We start from the raw sequence: 18,526 nt of genomic DNA, 5'->3' as shown, positions 1-18,526 counted from the left end.
CACGCATTGAAACAGACACAATACCCCTAAGGATTTCCTGATGTCACTGTGGGGGCTCTGTGTGTTTTATGTTTCGGGCCCCGTGCCGAGCCTGCGGAATGCGACACGGAGATGGCCAACAAGATGCTTACAGGAATTCTCTCCGCTGCTCAATTTCCCTTTTGTAAGACCAGAATCTGCCTGCTCATGCGCGGACTGTTCCCTCCCTCTCTGCTCTGATAATCACTTCACTTGTCCAGTCATACCATAACCAGGGGTTGTAACCAAAATTATTTTCCAATTGTTTCATTCTGAGCAGAAACACACTTTGTTGCATTCCATTCCACTGTTCCGACCGGCAAGTACAGGTTTATAAGGTTCCCTTTTTAATTGTTATTTTACCCCTTTTCTTCCTAATTTCGTGATATCCAATTGGTAGAATCGAACCCGGGTCTGTAGTGACGCCTCTTGCACTGCGATGCAATGCTTTAGAACGCTGTGCCACTTGGGAGATTCTGTTCCTTTTTAACCAGTAAAATCAACCGTTTTTTTTTATTTTTACATTTAGCTCATTAAGTTACTTCACCAATAAGTGGGGACAGAGCAGGCAAGTTAGTTGTTTACATGCGTGACAGACAGACAAGTGTAGCCTATGGCACAAGATGCAATTGAAATTTTGCCGGTGGGTAGAGTGAGCAGTAATGTAAAGTACTAAGGTAAAAATACTTTAAAGTACTACTTTAGTAGTTTTTTGGGGTATCTGTACTTTATTTATATTTTTGGCAACTTTTACTCTACTATATTCCTAAGTAAAATAATGTACTTTTTACTCCATACATTTTTCCTGAAACTCAAAATTATTCGTTACATTTCAAATGCTTAGGAGGACAGGAAAATGGTCCAATTCACACACTTATCAGGATAATATCCCTGGTCATCCCTACTGCCTGTGACCTGGCAACTCACTAAACACAAATGCTTCGTTTGTAAACTATGTATTGGAGTCTGCCCCTGGCTATCCATAAATAGACATTTAAAAAAAGAAAGTTGTGGCGTCTGGTTTGCTTAGTATAAGGAATTTAAGCATATTTTACCAATTACATTTGAAGTATATTTAAGACCAAATATTTTAGGACTTTTACTCAAGTAGTATTTTACTGGGTGACTTTCACTTTTACTAGAGTCATTTTCTATTAAGGTATCTTTACTTTTACTCAAGTATGACATATGAGTACTTGTTCTACCAGAGAGAAGATTGACGCTTAAAGTAGAACTGACAGCGTTTTAACTACTTTGCAGTCATGAAACAGACAATCATAATAGTCAAAAGTATCATATTCCCAGTTTATGCTTCAAAACCAACTTCATAAAGGGGTTTTAAAAACCGGTCATATTTGAACAAAAATTCCATGACGTACAGTAAGACATTATTGTTGACAGAATAGATGGATGCAGTTCAATGCATGATTAATATAATTCACCAATACATTTCTTGGTTGTCCCAAAAATATTGCCATCAGGTTGTAAATCACAGCTGGCCTGGTACATTGTGTGCGTTTGTAAATTCACTCTGGCTATCTACTTCAATTTCAGAGCACTCTCGTCTGAGTGTGCCAGAGCGTAGCAGAAATGATTAATTTACCAACGCGCAACACCCGCTGAATATGAGCGGTGTCAGTAAACATTGACAAAAAAAAAGTTATTCAATTGTTGGCAGCAGCACAGTTAGTCACTAACACTCTAGACAACATGAAAACAGCCTAACCAGCTCTCCTAGGGCTAGTAAAATGGTCAGAGTGACGTGTTCTCTCATTTGTGTTAGTGTGCGCTCTGAATTTATTAACAGAATCTGACAACACTCTGAATTTATGAACGACCCAGACTGCACACTGGAGGCAATTTACAAATACACCCATTGTTTACTGCCTCCACCCAGTCGGGATGCACTGTTTCAGTTTCAATGACTCAATATTTTGAACCAAAACGGGCAACTGTAACTAACGCTAGGAATGTCAACACAATCAAACTAGCAAGGACAATGATCACAAGCCAGTCATAACGTGGTTAAAAGGCTAGCGTACATCTGTCAAACACAAGGCCAGAATAGGACACACAAGCGAGTATAGATGAGTCAAGAGTTTAGTCATATACTTTATGAAATTACATCCTGATGCGCTCGCATCTGAATTCAACTTCAGTTACAGTGCTTTTGTGTGTCCCGTTATAGAGCGCAGCAAGAGGGAAAGTGTAAAGACTTATGCTATACAGTCCTAGCTGGACTACTAAAATGTTGCAGTCTGCCTTCAGTTTTTAAAACTTGACAACGAATATACAAAAAACAAAACACCATGCAAAGGAGAAACATGTAGGCCTATTACAGCAACATTTGAGCAGTAGCCTAGGTTGGCTACTAAACTGCAATACCTTTTGAGTACAAAATACAGCAATGCTGCATTCAGCCACAAAACATTTAAAACAGGTTTGAGGTTGAAATGTTACAACAAACCTATGTTTTTGAGTAGTACACAGCGTTGTACGAGATCTTCAGTTTCTTGGCAATTTCTCGCATGGAATAGCCTTAATTTATCAGAACAAGAATAGACTGACGAGTTTCAGAAGAAAGGTATTTGTTTCTGGCCATATTGAGCCTGTAATTGAACCCAGAAATTAGTCTAAAGGCGGCCAATATCCCCAGTCATCCCTACTACTTATTGCTTCTTTTATCAACAGTTTTCAGCTGTGCTAACATAACTGCAAAAGCGTTTCTAATGATCAATTAGCCTTATAAAATTAGGAACTTGGATTAGTTAACACAACGTGCCATTGGAACACAGGAGAAATGGTTGCTGATAATGGGTCTCTGTACGCCTATGAGGATATTCCATTAAAAATAAGCCGTTTCCATCTACAATAGTCATTTACATCATTAACAATGTCTACACTGTATTTCTGATCAATTGCTTTTATTTCAAAAACAAGGACATTTCTAAGTGACCCCAAACTTTTGAATGGTAGTGTACGTAAGTGGACTTTATAAAAAGGGACTTATTATTATCAATAAAACATGTTGGTATTTTACCCCCTTTTTCCCTCCCCAATTTTGATCTTGTCTCATCACTGCAACTCCCCAGCGGGCAAGGAAGGTGAAGGATGAGTCACGCGTCCTCCAAAACATGACCCGCCAAACCTCGCTTCTTAACCTCGCTTCTCCAGGCAGACACGAATATGTTTCTGAAGGACAGATTGAGGGTTTAGCATAGGCGATTTGTTGCATTTTTTGGTGGGACATAAAATAACAAAGTTATTTATGTTCCAGGCATTTTGTTCCAGTTCCTATGCTTTAAAATAACAGTTCTGTTCCGGGACAGTATAGATCCCTTTCGTTCCTGGTTCCGTTTGTGTTCCTTGAAAAATGAAACAGTTCCAACCCATGATCATGACTATCTTCTGGATCATAACTTGGATCATTATCAAGAACAAGAAAAACAGATCACTCCCAGGTCATGAAATATGTTCTGTACTCAATACATGAAATAGTGATATTGGTAATGTACTACAAAAAAATGAAAACAAAATCTATAAAAAAGGTTGATGCAGTCAGTGAAGGAGTTGCATTTCCACTGCAGCATAGAAGGGCACAGTATTGATGCTGGCGATCGCACCTTCAGTACTGTAAGCCTAAACAACCTTTATGGTAGAGTAGAGGAACGTTACTTGTAACTAATGGTAGCAGTCAGTGTGCAGCACTCCAATCAAAAGCGCAACATAAACAATGATTGATATCTTTATATGGATGAGCAGCCTGTGACGTGTGTGTGTGAGTGTTGCTGATTTAGTTTGTGTGTGCTGTATGTATGCATGTGTGTACACTGCGCAATAAAATGTGTGTGTATACTCTGCACAGTCGTGTATTTCCAGGAGCTGCAGATCAGATGGGACTCTGCATCCCCGCTGTCACGCTGCAGCGCTCCCAGACATGGGGGGGAAGGACCGGATGCACTGTGGGATAGGGAGGACTTGCCAAGCTCACGCACTATACAAAGCTACAACACTGACAAGCTTACTGCAGAAAAGAGCTTCAACCTGCAGCTTTATAGACTGCAGCTGCTATTGATCTCTGTCTATCTAGCTCAAATGCAGACTCAAGCCATCACAGTATATTTAAGAAGTAAGGCCCAAGGGGGTGCGGTACAGTGCAATCGGAAAGTATTCAGACCCCTTCATCTTTTTCCACATTTTACTGAGTTACAGCCCGATTCTAAAATGTATGAAATAGTTATTAAAATTAAATATTAAATTGACATAAGTACTCAGACCCTCTACTCAGTTGTTGAAGCACCTTTGGCAGCAAATACAGTCTTGAGTCTTCCAGGGTATGAAGCTACAAGCTTGGTACACCTGTATTTGGGGAGTTTCTCCCATTCTTCAATGTAGAGCCTCTCAAGCTCTGTCAGGTTGGATGGGGAGCGTTGCTGAACAGCTATTTTCAGGTCACTCCAGAGATGGTTGATCGGTTCAAGTCCGGGAAACTCAAGGACATTCAGAGGCTTGTCATGAAGCCACTCCTGTATTGTCTTGGCTGTGTGCTTAGGGTCGTTGTCCTGTTGGAAGGTGAACCTTCGCCCTACCGGAGGTCCTGAGCGCTCTGGAGCAGGTTTTCATCAAGGATCTCCCTGTACCTTGCTCAGTTCATCTTTCCCTCGAGCTTGATTAGTCTCCCAGTCCCTACCGCTGAAAAACATTCCCACAGCGGGCACTACCATTCTTCATCATAGGGATGGTATTGGCCAGGTGATGAGCAGTATCTGGTTTACTCCAGACATGAGGCTTGGCATTCAGGCCAAAGAGTTCAATCTTGGTTTCATCAGATCAGAGAATCTTGACCTTTAGGTGCCTTTTGGCAAATTCAAAGCGGGCCGTCATGTGCCTTTTACTGAGGCGTGGCTTTCGTCTGGACACAACCATATAGGCCTGATTGGTGGAGTCCTGCAGAGATGGAAGAACCTCCCAGAAGGACAACCATCTCCACAGAAGAACTCTGGAGCTCTGTCAAAATGACTATTGTGTACTTGGTTACCTCCCTGACCGAGGCCCTTCACCCCCGATTGCTCCGTTTGGGCGGGAGGCCAGCTATAGGAAAATTCTTGGTGGTTCCAAATTTCTTCCATTCCAGAACGATGAAGGCCACTGTGTTCAAGGATGATCAATGGAAACAGGATGCACCTGAACTCAATTTCGAGTCTTATGGCAAAGGGTCTGAAAACTTACATAAATAAGGAATTTCTCATTTATTTTTAAAATGGGCAAAATGTTCTTTATCATTATGGGGTATTGTGTGTAGATGAGGAAAAATATTAATTTAATCCATTTTAGAATAAGTCTGTAACGTAACAAGGGCTGCCTGAATACAGCCCTTAAGCTGGGTGGACACGACATGACTTTAAAAATCCTAACATGGTCGAGTCTCTCACATTAAACAAAGTTTTGTTGTGTTGCCAACGTAGTGGTGCGCACACTAAACATTGTGACACAGATGGGAGGGGGTCACACACTACAAAATTCTTAACTTGGTCATGAGGATTCTCTATACCACACTGTCTGGTGGAAACAAGGAGATTAGATTGTAAAGTAGCTACGAGCTGTGGCTCAAAGCAGCCTCAAAACATTTAGTCAGACATTCACACTCGCCATACAGAGTTGAAACATCTAGCTGGCATTTTTTACTGAATAACAGTGCTTGTGAACTTCAGAGCTGTAACGATTTGACACCATCTTTGGTTAAATGTAAGTACAAACACAAACTAGTAGTAGTGATCGCTCCTGCTGGAGAGTCTACACCTTCTGGACGATGTGAAACAACTTCATGATCTCACTGGCATCTTCTCTGGCGAGCTCTCATTGGATATTGCTGATCACCATTCTCAAAACTTGTTGTTGCACATCTCACACACATCTCAGAGCATTTCCGATTTTGTGGCAATAAAATAAATTTAAAATAACGGGATGTCTGGGCCTGCTCAAAGACGAGATTGGTAGCCATTAGATTGCATCTTTGACTCGCTCACATTAAATGTGCGTCGGTGACAGCTGTGCACCCCGAGTAGGCAATGACATGGGGATTTTTTCTCTGATATCAAATACTTATCTGGGACAGCTAAATCGTGGCCAAAATGGTGTAGTGTACCCCCAGCTTTAGCCGTGGTATATTGGCCACATATTGCTACACTGCTCAAAAAAATAGAGGGAACACTTAATCAACACAATGTAACTCCAAGTCAATCACACTTCTGTGAAATCAAACTGTCCACTTAGGAAGCAACACTGATTGACAATACATGTCACATGCTGTTGTGCAAATGGAATAGACAACAGGTGGGAATTATAGGCAATTAGCAAGACACCCCCAATAAAGGAGTGGTTCTGCAGGTGGTGACCACAGACCACTTCTCAGTTCCTATGCTTCCTGGCTGATGTTTTGGTCACTTTTGAATGCTGGCGGTGCTTTCACTCTAGTGGTAGCATGAGACGGAGTCTACAACCCACACAAGTGGCTCAGGTAGTGCAGCTCATCCAGGACGTTTGGCATTTGCCAGAGAACACCAATATTGGCAAATTCGCCACTGGTGCCCTGTGCTTTTCACAGATGAAAGCAGGTTCACACTGAGCACGTGACAGAGTTTGGAGACACCGTGAAGAACGTTCTGCAACATCCTCCAGCATGACCGGTTTGGCGGTGGGTCAGTCATGGTGTGGGGTGGCATTTCTTTGGGGGGCCGCACAGCCCTCCATGTGCTCGCCAGAGGTAGCCTGACTGCCATTAGGTACCGAGATGAGATCCTCAGACCCCCTGTGAGACCATATGCTGGTGCGGTTGGCCCTGGGTTCCTCCTAATGCAAGACAATGCTCGACCTCATGTGGCCGGAGTGTGTCAGCAGTTCCTGCGAGAGGAAGGCATTGATGCTATGGACTGGCCCGCCCGTTCCCCAGACCTGAATCCAATTGAGCACATCTGGGACATCATGTCTCGCTCCATCCACCAACGCCACATTGCAACCACAGACTGTCCAGGAGTTGGTGGATGCTTTAGTCCAGGTCTGGGAGGAGATCCCTCAGGAGACCATCCGACACCTCATCAGGAGCATGCCCAGGCGTTGTAGGGAGGTCATACAGGCACGTGGAGGCCACACACACTACTGAGCCTTATTTTGACTTGTTTTAAGGACATTACATCAAAGTTGGATCAGCCTGTAGTGTGGCTTTCCACTTTAATTTTGAGTGTGACTCCAAATCCAGACCTCTATGGGTTGATAAATTTGATTTCCATTGATAATTTTTGTGTGATTTTGTTGTCAGCACATTCAACTATGTAAAGAAAAAAATATTTAAAATTAATATTTCATTCATTCAGATCTAGGATGTGTTATTTTAGTGTTCCCTTTATTTTTTTGAGCAGTGTATTATAAATTGGTTACCAATGTAATTAGAACAGTTAAATAAATGGTTTTGTCTTACCCGTGGTATACGGTCTGATATAAAAGAGAGCCGCACACTCTTGGAGCTCAGATGCAAAAATGTAATACCAACGTTTCGACAGCCAAGCTGTCTTCATCAGGGTATAATCACAAACACTGCAGGATGACTCGTTTACATAGTGTCAACTATACATGTTTACACACAATTACAATTGCAAAGTAACAATAATCACAAGAATGGCTTCAGATCAAAGTCTACGTAGAGCCATTCTTGTGATTATTGTGACTTTGCCATTGTAATTGTGTGTTAACATGTATAGTCAAATTAATCTATGATCGTATGCTATCCATTTGTTTGTATGCTGTTCTTTGTATGACATTTTAATATTTGATTATTAACCAATGATATTAGGCCACTCCTGGCTATGATTACAGACACCTGTGTCTTTTGACACTATATAAACGAGTCACGTAGTCTTTGATCTGAAGCCATTCTTGTGATTATTGTTACTTTGCAATTGTAATTGTGTGTAAACATGTATAGTTGACACTATGTAAACGAGTCATCCTGCAGTGTTTGTGATTATACCCTGATGAAGACAGCTTGGCTGTCGAAACGTTGGTATTACATTTTTGCATCTGAGCTCCAAGAGTGTGCGGCTCTTTTATTTTCAAGTTTCTACTCCGCTAGCCAGCACCTCGTCTTAATAGGTGTGCGTTTCTTTTTCTTCTAGATCATACGGTCTGATATACCACAACTTTTAGCCAATCAGTATTCAAGGCTCGAACCACTGGGTTTATAATCATATTTAACCGCTATACTGTTCAGACCGTATAGCTCAACGAAGATACAGACCATTGGGAAAGCTGATTGACGGATCACATTTGGTTATAAACTACTTGATCAATCAAAATTCCTTCTTGAAACTGGTTATTTTCTATGCTGAATTGGTTCACCACCGATTCATTTGAAGCAATGAAGGTTAAACAAGCATTAAGATGATTTTCTACTTCCTTTTAATCTGATTCCTCTTGTCGTGACATTTAAGGAGTTAAAGGGAGAGTGAATCACAGTACACTGGCCCTACTACATCAATTGCAGGTTTCAATCTAGCTTGAGAGATCTGCTGTTATCACACCACTGAGTACTAGGAATGTGATCTCACTGCAATTCTCAGAGTGCACTACACTAGAGGAGTAACCAAACACCTGTCTAGGATTGGTCAGGAGCCAGAGTGAGTGGTGCAGTGGCTGCTGGAGATTTTCTCCTGTGTAAGAGCAGGGCGTGACTCACTCGTTGATACAGTGAGAGACGAAGTGCATTCAAGAGTGCAGTGTTTTGTCACGTTGCAAAATGCTGTTGTTGAATGGGAAGGTTTATCTGAATGGTTTGTGAGTGACCATGTGCAACACTGAAGAGATGAAGCTTGCTTGCTGATCAGTGACTATCAGTCTTCTTTTATAGATGTTCTATTCAAAGTCTGGAGGGAGTAGAGTTACAAATTCAACAAGAACTTGAAATACATGCTGTCCACTTACCTCGACTGCCATTGTCTTCATCCTAGAAGAGAGAAAAGATAGTCAGACATTTTTTGCATTCACATTTTATCTGGGGTTTTCCTCAATGAAGATAACAGTGATTGAGTGTTGTACTCTGGAAGAAAATAGAAAATTGCTTTCACTGTCATTAAACAAGACTAATTGACATAAGTCACAATATGCAACATTAAAGTAGATTCAAACAAACGTGACAAGGGACGAAGGCGGAGTTCTTCTACGTGTCCCCATCACTGAAAATGTTGATTAGAAAAACCTACTTTAGATTTGTTTGTTTTTATCTGTATCCTTCAAGCTTAAATACTTAATTTCCTTCAAGTGCAGGTTCAAAACACCCACACGAGTGTTCTAATCCCGTAACCCTGCAGCAACACATATGTTCTCCACATATTCTTTAAGACTCCCGAGTTTCCCTTGGCAATCCTATAAGACAAGCTGACCTTCTTCAAGTTAACCCAGTTTCAGAAAGACTGGGACTGTGATTACTCAAGAGCTCCAAAAAGTAATTACAATACATGATAGGTACGGAAGGTAGCCTAGAGGTTAAGAGCGTTGGGCCAGTAACCGAAAGGTTGCTAGATTGAATCCCTGAGCTGACAAGGTAAAAATCTGCCGTTCTGCCCCGGAACAAGGCAGTTAACCCACTGTTCCTAGGCAGTTAACCCACTGTTCCTAGTTAGTCATTGTAAAATAAGAATTTGCCTAGTTAAATCAAATGTAATCATGGCATCTCGGATGGAATTCTGAGAATTTCATAAAGATCAAATTTCTACAAAGTTACAGGGTTTATTTTATGTTAGCAAAGACTTTGTCTAAAATCACCCTGAAATTGACATTTTAATTTGAGTATTTCCCAGAAGCTCTTATCTGCATCTTACTGTAAGAAGGGAATTAGAAAGTCTCAGCGAAAAGCTGAACAAGACTTGGCCTTGCCAGCTCTGCCAACTCTAATGCCATTTCTGGGAGCATTAGAAATGGGCATTACGACCACGTGGCAACTGTTACTGATGGAGCCATATTGCTTTTTATTTCTTAATGCACTGAGAACCAATAAACTCTCAATGAAGTTTCCGTTTTTCCAGATAAGAGTTGAAATGTGATTACACAGAAACACAAAGCAACCCAATTCTACTTGAAAGAAGAAAATAGGCCAACACAGTACAGTGCCACAAGGGAGGGCCTTTGCACCGGTACGGCTGGATACAACTCTGCAGCATCTAGGCGGAGTGCTTCAGTTTTGAATTTAAATGGCAGTGCCATAGCAAAATCCAAACGGACAGAGAATAAGTGCTCTGTCTAAGATCTCTTTTAACACAGTGAAAAGAGGGTCAAAATACACTTGCAAACATAAACACAAAACACTTCTACAAATGTATTGATGTTAGAAAAATCCCAAATGGAGACAGGTGGTTGGCTAACGACAACAGTAAATCCCTTTAATTAAAAAAATAATAAATGTCTTGAAACAATCAGATGGAGGCATCGGAAGCACTATCCCACTAGAATGCATTTACTAGCTATTTACTGAAAACTGTGGAATGGCGGCCCATTAAGACAGGAACTATTGGGACAGCAGCATTAAATGCATGGAGCAGCATAATGTTGATGTTATTCAGTTGGTGTTTCTGGCTCCCTTCCCAGGTAAGATGACACTACAACTGAGATTACACTACAAAACACTGTTGTACACTACCAGATATTGGTGAATTTCAGTGTTGTAGGAAACTGACAACTGTAACCCATAGTCTTCCTCTACAAATTGGTCCATATTAGTTGATGATTAATATTATAGAAATATGGTTGAATGTAAGTAGTACAGTATTATTGGTCTATGAATTGTATGTGCAGGGCTCCCTTGTGAAAGAGACCCTGGTCTCAAATGGTGACTCCCTGTTTAAATAAAGGTCAAATATAAAACATGTAGAGTTTATACACTACATGGCCAAAAGTATGGACACCTGCTCGGCGAACATCTCATTCCAAAACCATGAAAAACTGCCCCAGACTGTTATTACTCCTCCATCAATGGCACTATGCATTGGGGCAGGTAGCGTTCTCCTGGCATCCGCCAAACCCAGGTTAGTCTGTCGGACTGCCAGATTGTGAAGAGAGTCCAATGTCGGCGAGCTTTACACCACTCGAACAAACGTTTGGCATTATGTGTGTGTGGCTGCTCAGCCATGGAAACCCTTCTCATGAAGTTCGCGAAGACCAGTTATAGTGACTGACGTTGCTTCCAGAGGCAGGTAGCCTGGCGGGTAGGAGCGTTGGGTCAGTAACTGAAAGGTTGCTGGATCAAATCCCCAAGCTGACAAGGTAAAACTCTGTTGTTCTGCCCCTGAGCAAGGCAGTTAACCCACTGTTCCCTGGGTGCCGAAGATGTGGATGTCAATTAAGGCAGCCCTCCGCACCTCTCAGATTCAGAGGGGAACGGTTTAATGAGGAAGACATTTCAGTTGAATGTATTCAGTTGTACAACTGACTAGGTATCCCCCTTTCCCAGTTGGGAACTCAGTAGTGAGTGAGTGGTGCAACTGAGGACAGATGCTTCTCAAATCAAATCAAATTTTATTTGTCACATACACATGGTTAGTTAATGCGAGTGTAGCGAAATGCTTGTGCTTCTAGTTCCGACAATGCAGTAATAACCAACAAGTAATCTAACTAACAATTCCAAAACTACTGTCTTATACACAGTGTAAGGGGATAAAGAATATGTACATAAGGATATATGAATGAGTGATGGTACAGAGCAGCATAGGCAAGATACAGTAGATGGTATCGAGTACAGTATATACATATGAGATGAGTATGTAAACAAAGTGGCATAGTTAAAGTGGCTAGTGATACATGTATTACATAAGGATGCAGTCGATGATATAGAGTACAGTATATACATATGCATATGAGATGAATAATGTAGGGTAAGTAACATTATATAAGGTAGCATTGTTTAAAGTGGCTAGTGATATATTTACATAATTTCCCATCAATTCCCATTAATAAAGTGGCTGGAGTTGAGTCAGTGTCAATGTCAGTGTGTTGGCAGCAGCCACTCAATGTTAGTGGTGGCTGTTTAACAGTCTGATGGCCTTGAGATAGAAGCTGTTTTTCAGTCTCTCGGTCCCAGCTTTGATGCACCTGTACTGACCTCGCCTTCTGGATGATAGCGGGGTGAACAGGCAGTGGCTCGGGTGGTTGATGTCCTTGATGATCTTTATGGCCTTCCTGTAACATCGGGTGGTGTAGGTGTCCTGGAGGGCAGGTAGTTTGCCCCCGGTGATGCGTTGTGCAGACCTCACTACCCTCTGGAGAGCCTTACGGTTGAGGGCGGAGCAGTTGCCGTACCAGGCGGTGATACAGCCCGCCAGGATGCTCTCGATTGTACATCTGTAGAAGTTTGTGAGTGCTTTAGGTGACAAGCCGAATTTCTTCAGCCTCCTGAGGTTGAAGAGGCGCTGCTGCGCATTCTTCACGATGCTGTCTGTGTGAGTGGACCAATTCAGTTTGTCTGTGATGTGTATGCCGAGGAACTTAAAACTTGCTACCCTCTCCACTACTGTTCCATCGATGTGGATAGGGGGGTGTTCCCTCGGCTGTTTCCTGAAGTTCACAATCATCTCCTTAGTTTTGTTGACGTTGAGTGTGAGGTTATTTTCCTGACACCACACTCCGAGGGCCCTCACCTCCTCCCTGTAGGCAGTCTCGTCGTTGTTGGTAATCAAGCCTACCACTGTTGTGTCGTCCGCAAACTTGATGATTGAGTTGGAGGCGTGCGTGGCCACGCAGTCGTGGGTGAACAGGGAGTACAGGAGAGGGTTCAGAACGCACCCTTGTGGGGCCCCAGTGTTGAGGATCAGCGGGGAGGAGATGTTGTTGCCTACCCTCACTACCTGGGGGCGGCCCGTCAGGAAGTCCAGTACCCAGTTGCACAGGGCGGGGTCGAGACCCAGGGTCTCGAGCTTGATGACGAGCTTGGAGGGTACTATGGTGTTGAATGCCGAGCTGTAGTCGATGAACAGCATTCTCATATAGGTATTCCTCTTGTCCAGATGGGTTAGGGCAGTGTGCAGTGTGGTTGAGATTGCATCGTCTGTGGACCTATTTGGGCGGTAAGCAAATTGGAGTGGGTCTAGGGTGTCCGGTAGGGTGGAGGTGATATGGTCCTTGACTAGTCTCTCAAAGCACTTCATGATGACGGAAGTGAGTGCTACGGGCGGTAGTCGTTTAGCTCAGTTACCTTAGCTTTCTTGGGAACAGGAACAATGGTGGCCCTCTTGAAGCATGTGGGAACAGCAGACTGGTATAGGGATTGATTGAATATGTCCGTAAACACACCGGCCAGCTGGTCTGCGCATGCTCTGAGGGCGCGGCTGGGGATGCCGTCTGGGCCTGCAGCCTTGCGAGGGTTAACACGTTTAAATGTCTTACTCACCTCGGCTGCAGTGAAGGAGAGACTGCATGTTTTCGTTGCAGGCCGTGTCAGTGGCACTGTATTGTCCTCAAAGCGGGCAAAAAAGTTATTTAGTCTGCCTGGGAGCAAGACATCCTGGTCTGTGACTGGGCTGGATTTCTTCCTGTAGTCCATGATTGACTGTAGACCCTGCCACATGCCTCTTGTGTCTGAGCCGTTGAATTGAGATTCTACTTTGTCTCTGTACTGACGCTTAGCTTGTTTGATAGCCTTGCGGAGGGAATAGCTGCACTGTTTGTATTCGGTCATGTTACCAGACACCTTGCCCTGATTAAAAGCAGTGGTTCGCGCTTTCAGTTTCACGCGAATGCTGCCATCAATCCACGGTTTCTGGTTAGGGAATGTTTTTATCGTTGCTATGGGAACGACATCTTCAACGCACGTTCTAATGAACTCGCACACCGAATCAGCATATTCGTCAATATTGTTATCTGACGCAATAAGAAACATATCCCAGTCCACGAGATGGAAGCAGTCTTGGAGTGTGGAGTCAGCTTGGTCGGACCAGCGTTGGACAGACCTCAGCGTGGGAGCCTCTTGTTTTAGTTTCTGTCTGTAGGTAGGGATCAACAAAATGGAGTCGTAGTCAGCTTTTCCGAAAGGGGGGCGGGGCAGGGCCTTATATGCGTTGCGGAAGTTAGAGTAACAATGATCCAAGGTTTTTCCACCCCTGGTTGCGCAATCGATATGCTGATAAAATTTAGGGAGTCTTGTTTTCAGATTAGCCTTGTTAAAATCCCCAGCTACAATGAATGCAGCCTCCGGATAAATGGTTTCCAGTTTGCAAAGAGTTAAATAAAGTTTGTTCAGAGCCATCGATGTGTCTGCTTGGGGGGGGATATATACGGCTGTGATTATAATCGAAAGAGAATTCTCTTGGTAGATAATGCGGTCTACATTTGATTGTGAGGAATTGTAAATCAGGTGAACAGAAGGATTTGAGTTCCTGTATTTTTCTTTCATCACACCATGTCTCGTTAGTCATAAGGCATACGCCCCCGCCCCGCTTCTTACCAGAAAGATGTTTGTTTCTGTCGGCGCGATGCGTGGAGAAACACGTTGGCTGCACCGCCTCGGATGGTGTCTCTCCAGTGAGCCATGTTTCCGTGAAGCAAAGAACGTTACAGTCTCTGATGTCCCTCTGGAATGCTACCCTTGCTCTGATTTTTTTACGTGCTTCATCACTCGCCTTCATCACTCTGGCTGGGCCACTCAAGGACATTCAGAGAAGTGTCCTGAAGCCACTCCTGCAATGTCTCAGCTGTGTGCTTAGGGTCGTCCTGTTGGAAGGTGATCCTTTGCCCCAGTCTGAGGTCCTGAGTTCTCTGGAGCAGGTTTTCAATAAGGATCTCTGTACTTTATTCTATTCATCTTTCCTCCGATCCTGACTAGTCTCCCAGTCCCTGCCACTGAAAAACATCCCCACAGCATGATATCCACCACCGTGCTTCACCGTAGGGACGGTGCCAGGTTTCCTCCAGACATGACACTTGGCATTCAGGCCATAGAGTTCAATCTTGGTTTCATCAGATCAGATAATCTTGTTTCACATGGTCAGAGTCCTTTAGCTTTTGGCTAACTCCAAGCGGGATAATGTGGCTTTCGTCTGGCCACTCTATCATAAAGGCCTGATTGGTGGAGTGCTGCAGAGATGGTTGTCCTTCTGGAAGGTTCTCCCATCTTTATAGAGGAACTCTGGAGATCTGTCACAGTGACCATCGGGTTCTTGGTCACCTCCCTAACAGAGGCCCTTCTTCCCCGATTTCTCAGGGTGACCAGCTCTAGGAAGACTCTTGGTCGTTCAAAACTTCTTCCATTTAAGAATGATGGAGGCCACTGTGTTGTTGGGTACCTTCAATGCTGCAGACATTTGTTGGTACCCTCCCCCAGATCTGTGCCTCTACACAATCCTGTCTATGAGCTCTACGGACAATTCCTTCGACCTCATGGCTTGGGTTTTGCTCTGACATGCACTGTCAACTGTGGGACCTTATGTAGACAGATGTGAGCCTTTTCAAATCATGTCCAAATCAAGTGGTCTCCAATCAAGATGTAGAATCATCAAGGATGATCAATGAAAGTTCAAGGTATCCGTTTTTCATTTTTTATACATTTGAAAAAAAATTCTGAAAACCCATTTTCTCTTTGTCATTATTGGGTATTGTGTAGATTGGTGAGGATGTTTTATTGATTTTTTAATCCATTTTAAAATAAGGCTATAACATAAAATGTGGAAAAAGTCATGTTTCTGAATACTTTCCAAATGCACTGTATGTTCACTAAGGTTGCTCGAGTGCGGTCATGATGTTCTCACCTTGAGGGAAGAGTGGACGGCTGACTCTGGCGGGTAGACGATGAAGTGGCGCAGCGTGAAGCCGAAGCCCTGCGAAGTGCGCTGCAGCCGGAGTGTCTTGGGGCCCGGCCAGGAGAAGGGCTCCTCTTCCACCCCAACCGGGGATCCCGTCGCAGATGCTTCGCTCTGGTCACGCCCATCCTTCTGTTTAGCCTGAGAGAAACAGAGAGGGGGAGAGATAGACTTTTAATGTGGTTATTGTTACCTTTGAGATAATCCACTCAATGTAGCACAGGTAGATTCACACGTTTTCCTCTTACATACCTCTGTTAATGTAAAGTAAGCTCATTACTGATTCAGTTACAGAAGAAAACATTATGGCCTTAGACTACCCTTTTCCTCTATTATCATCCTAGAGGGAAAAGGTGTTTTGAATGGTTTGAAACCGTGAAGGATGCAGCAGAAAGACAAAGCCTCCTTAACTCATGCTAGAAAACATACACTCGTAAAACTGACTATCCTACCGATCCCGCAAACTGGATGTAGTCCATCATAGTGCCATCCGTTATGTCATCAAAGCCCCATATACTACCCACCACTGTGACCTGTATGCTCTCGTTAGCGGGCCCTCGCTACAGTACATATTCGTCGCCAAACCCACTGGCTCCAGGTCATCTATAAGTCTTTGCTAGGTAAAGCCCCGCCTTATCTCAGCTCACCGGTCACCATAGCAGCACCCACCCATAGCACACGCTCCAGCAGGTATATTTCACGGGTCATCCCCAAAGCCAACACTTCTTTTGGCCGCCTTTCCTTCCAGTTCTCTGCTTGCACATCATCATCATCATCTGCACATCGATCACTCCAGTGTTAATGCTAAATTGTAATTAATTCGCCTCTATGGCCTATTTATTGCCTTAACTCCCTACATTTGCACACAATGTGCATAGATTTGTCTATTGTGTTACTGACTGTACGTTTGTTTATGTGTTAACTGTGTTGTTTTTGTCGCACTACTTTGCTTTATCCTGGCCAGGTTGCAGTTGTAAATGAGAACTTGTTCTCAACTGGCCTACCTGGTTAAATAAAGGTGAAATAAATAAAATAAAAAGAAGGAGAAATGGCAACACTGTCAGACATGACCTCAGCAGCACACCCATAATATTTAGACTTAAGGGCGTGGTCAGATAGGAGAACATGAACAAGTCCAGTGTCATTCCGGTCTCCCAATAGGAGACCTTCAGTAGTGATGACAATCAATCTTAACAGTACAGTCTTCAGATTCACAAGGCCACAATTTACAAGTGATGAGAACATGGCATCAAATCCCCATTACATCTTGTACCAGGCTACTCTCAATGTGCTCCTTTTCACTGAAGACAGTCAAGAAGCTTTATTTCAAAACAAAGAGTGCTCTGTTTTCGGAGATAAAACAGCAGCCAATGGCTACACATTTATCTTGTTCTCTCACCTTGTTTATCTGACAGAGTGAGAGTTCATTTGGCTAAATCAAGCGGAGTTACGTGAAATGGAATAAGATTCAGTTTGTTGACATGGCTACGGTTCGACCGAGCGCTCAGGAAGGTAAGAAAGTAAACAAAAGAGTTCATTCAGGGACAGGGAGGACAGGAGTTTTAAAGGAGGCCTGGGTAAGACCAAAATGTAATAAATATTCCAACTTTGATCAATTATACACACAAAATGTAAAATATACAGTATGTCAATCGTTTCTCCAAAGGGCTATTCTATGGATTATAATTTGTGTAAATCCCCCAAAATCAAGGTATTTTATGGCCTAGGTTTTGTGAGGAATTACTTGTATACTTTGTGTTCAGTGCTTTCATCAAAGAGCGGCTAAGCCTATTCCAATTGAATTCAAGGTAGGCGAATACATCACACCTTGACGCAACAAGAGATTGGCACTGGCTGGGTTGAAGAGCAGTGAAATGCCATTTTGTATAATGATAAACTTGTGAATGCTGTTAAGTGCGAGACAGAGCTCCAACATCCAGGAACACTGAAAAGGCTCAGATCCTGCTCAACACACTTTAGTTTATTTTCTCATAAAAGAGCCGGTTGTCAGATCCATTAAGGCTACGTGCCACAGCTCCGTCCGCAACAAATCATTTGTACACTGTTGTAGATGGAACTAAGCCGTTTACACGAAACAGGGATTTCCACCAGTCTCAAACATATATCATGGCAACGGTAACCACAGAGAAAACAGTGATTCACCCCAGTCTTCTTATAAGAGACACTCTTTTCCTGAACATGACGTCACACAGACAGACACACAACCTACACTGTAATCTATCCTGCCTGGTATGCATCACAGGCATGTACAACACCACATAAAGAATCCCCTGACCTTATCACATAAATTCCAAAAAGCGCTACAGTATTTCACAACCCAAAGTCAACGAGAAAGCCACACGATGTCCTCCTGCCTGCCTCTCGTATACTGTCTGAACCGTACGACTTATGTCAGATTCATTATCAAACTGATGGTTCGCTCAGCCCACACCGCCACAGGGTGTGCGTTAGTGGTCGCCATTGACAGCACCGCAGTGACTACGGGCCAACCATGGGCCTGCCAAACAGTCCTCGCTGCAACCTCAGCCCAGCTTTCTCCACGGGTTATGAGCAGAGGTTGTTTTTTCCTTCTTCTCCAGTGCGAAAACACTGCCTCCTCTTTCTTTAAGCTTTCCCCTCTCTCTGTCCTCCCTTACGCTCTCCCCACCACACCTCTC

At 43.3% G+C, this 18,526-nt stretch overlaps 1 protein-coding gene across 6 annotated transcripts in view; it reads right to left on the bottom strand.

The window, feature by feature from the left end:
* LOC118372408 (rho GTPase-activating protein 21-like) overlaps positions 1–18,526 on the bottom strand; it is a 108,375-nt gene that overhangs the window by 44,535 nt on the left and 45,314 nt on the right. For all 6 annotated transcript variants that reach the window (XM_035758307.2, XM_035758297.2, XM_035758272.2 and 3 more), the window contains 2 exons: positions 15,798–15,989; positions 8,992–9,013 (listed from right to left, as the gene is read on the bottom strand). In XM_035758307.2, coding sequence (XP_035614200.1) covers positions 8,992–9,013; positions 15,798–15,989 — 214 coding nt within the window. The remainder of the gene's footprint in view (positions 1–8,991; positions 9,014–15,797; positions 15,990–18,526) is intronic.

This window comes from Oncorhynchus keta, chromosome 4, assembly GCF_023373465.1.
Source record: "Oncorhynchus keta strain PuntledgeMale-10-30-2019 chromosome 4, Oket_V2, whole genome shotgun sequence".
NCBI lineage: Eukaryota > Metazoa > Chordata > Actinopteri > Salmoniformes > Salmonidae > Oncorhynchus > Oncorhynchus keta.
Note: the sequence above shows the minus strand (reverse complement) of the source record. Positions and strands in the feature narration are given on the sequence as shown.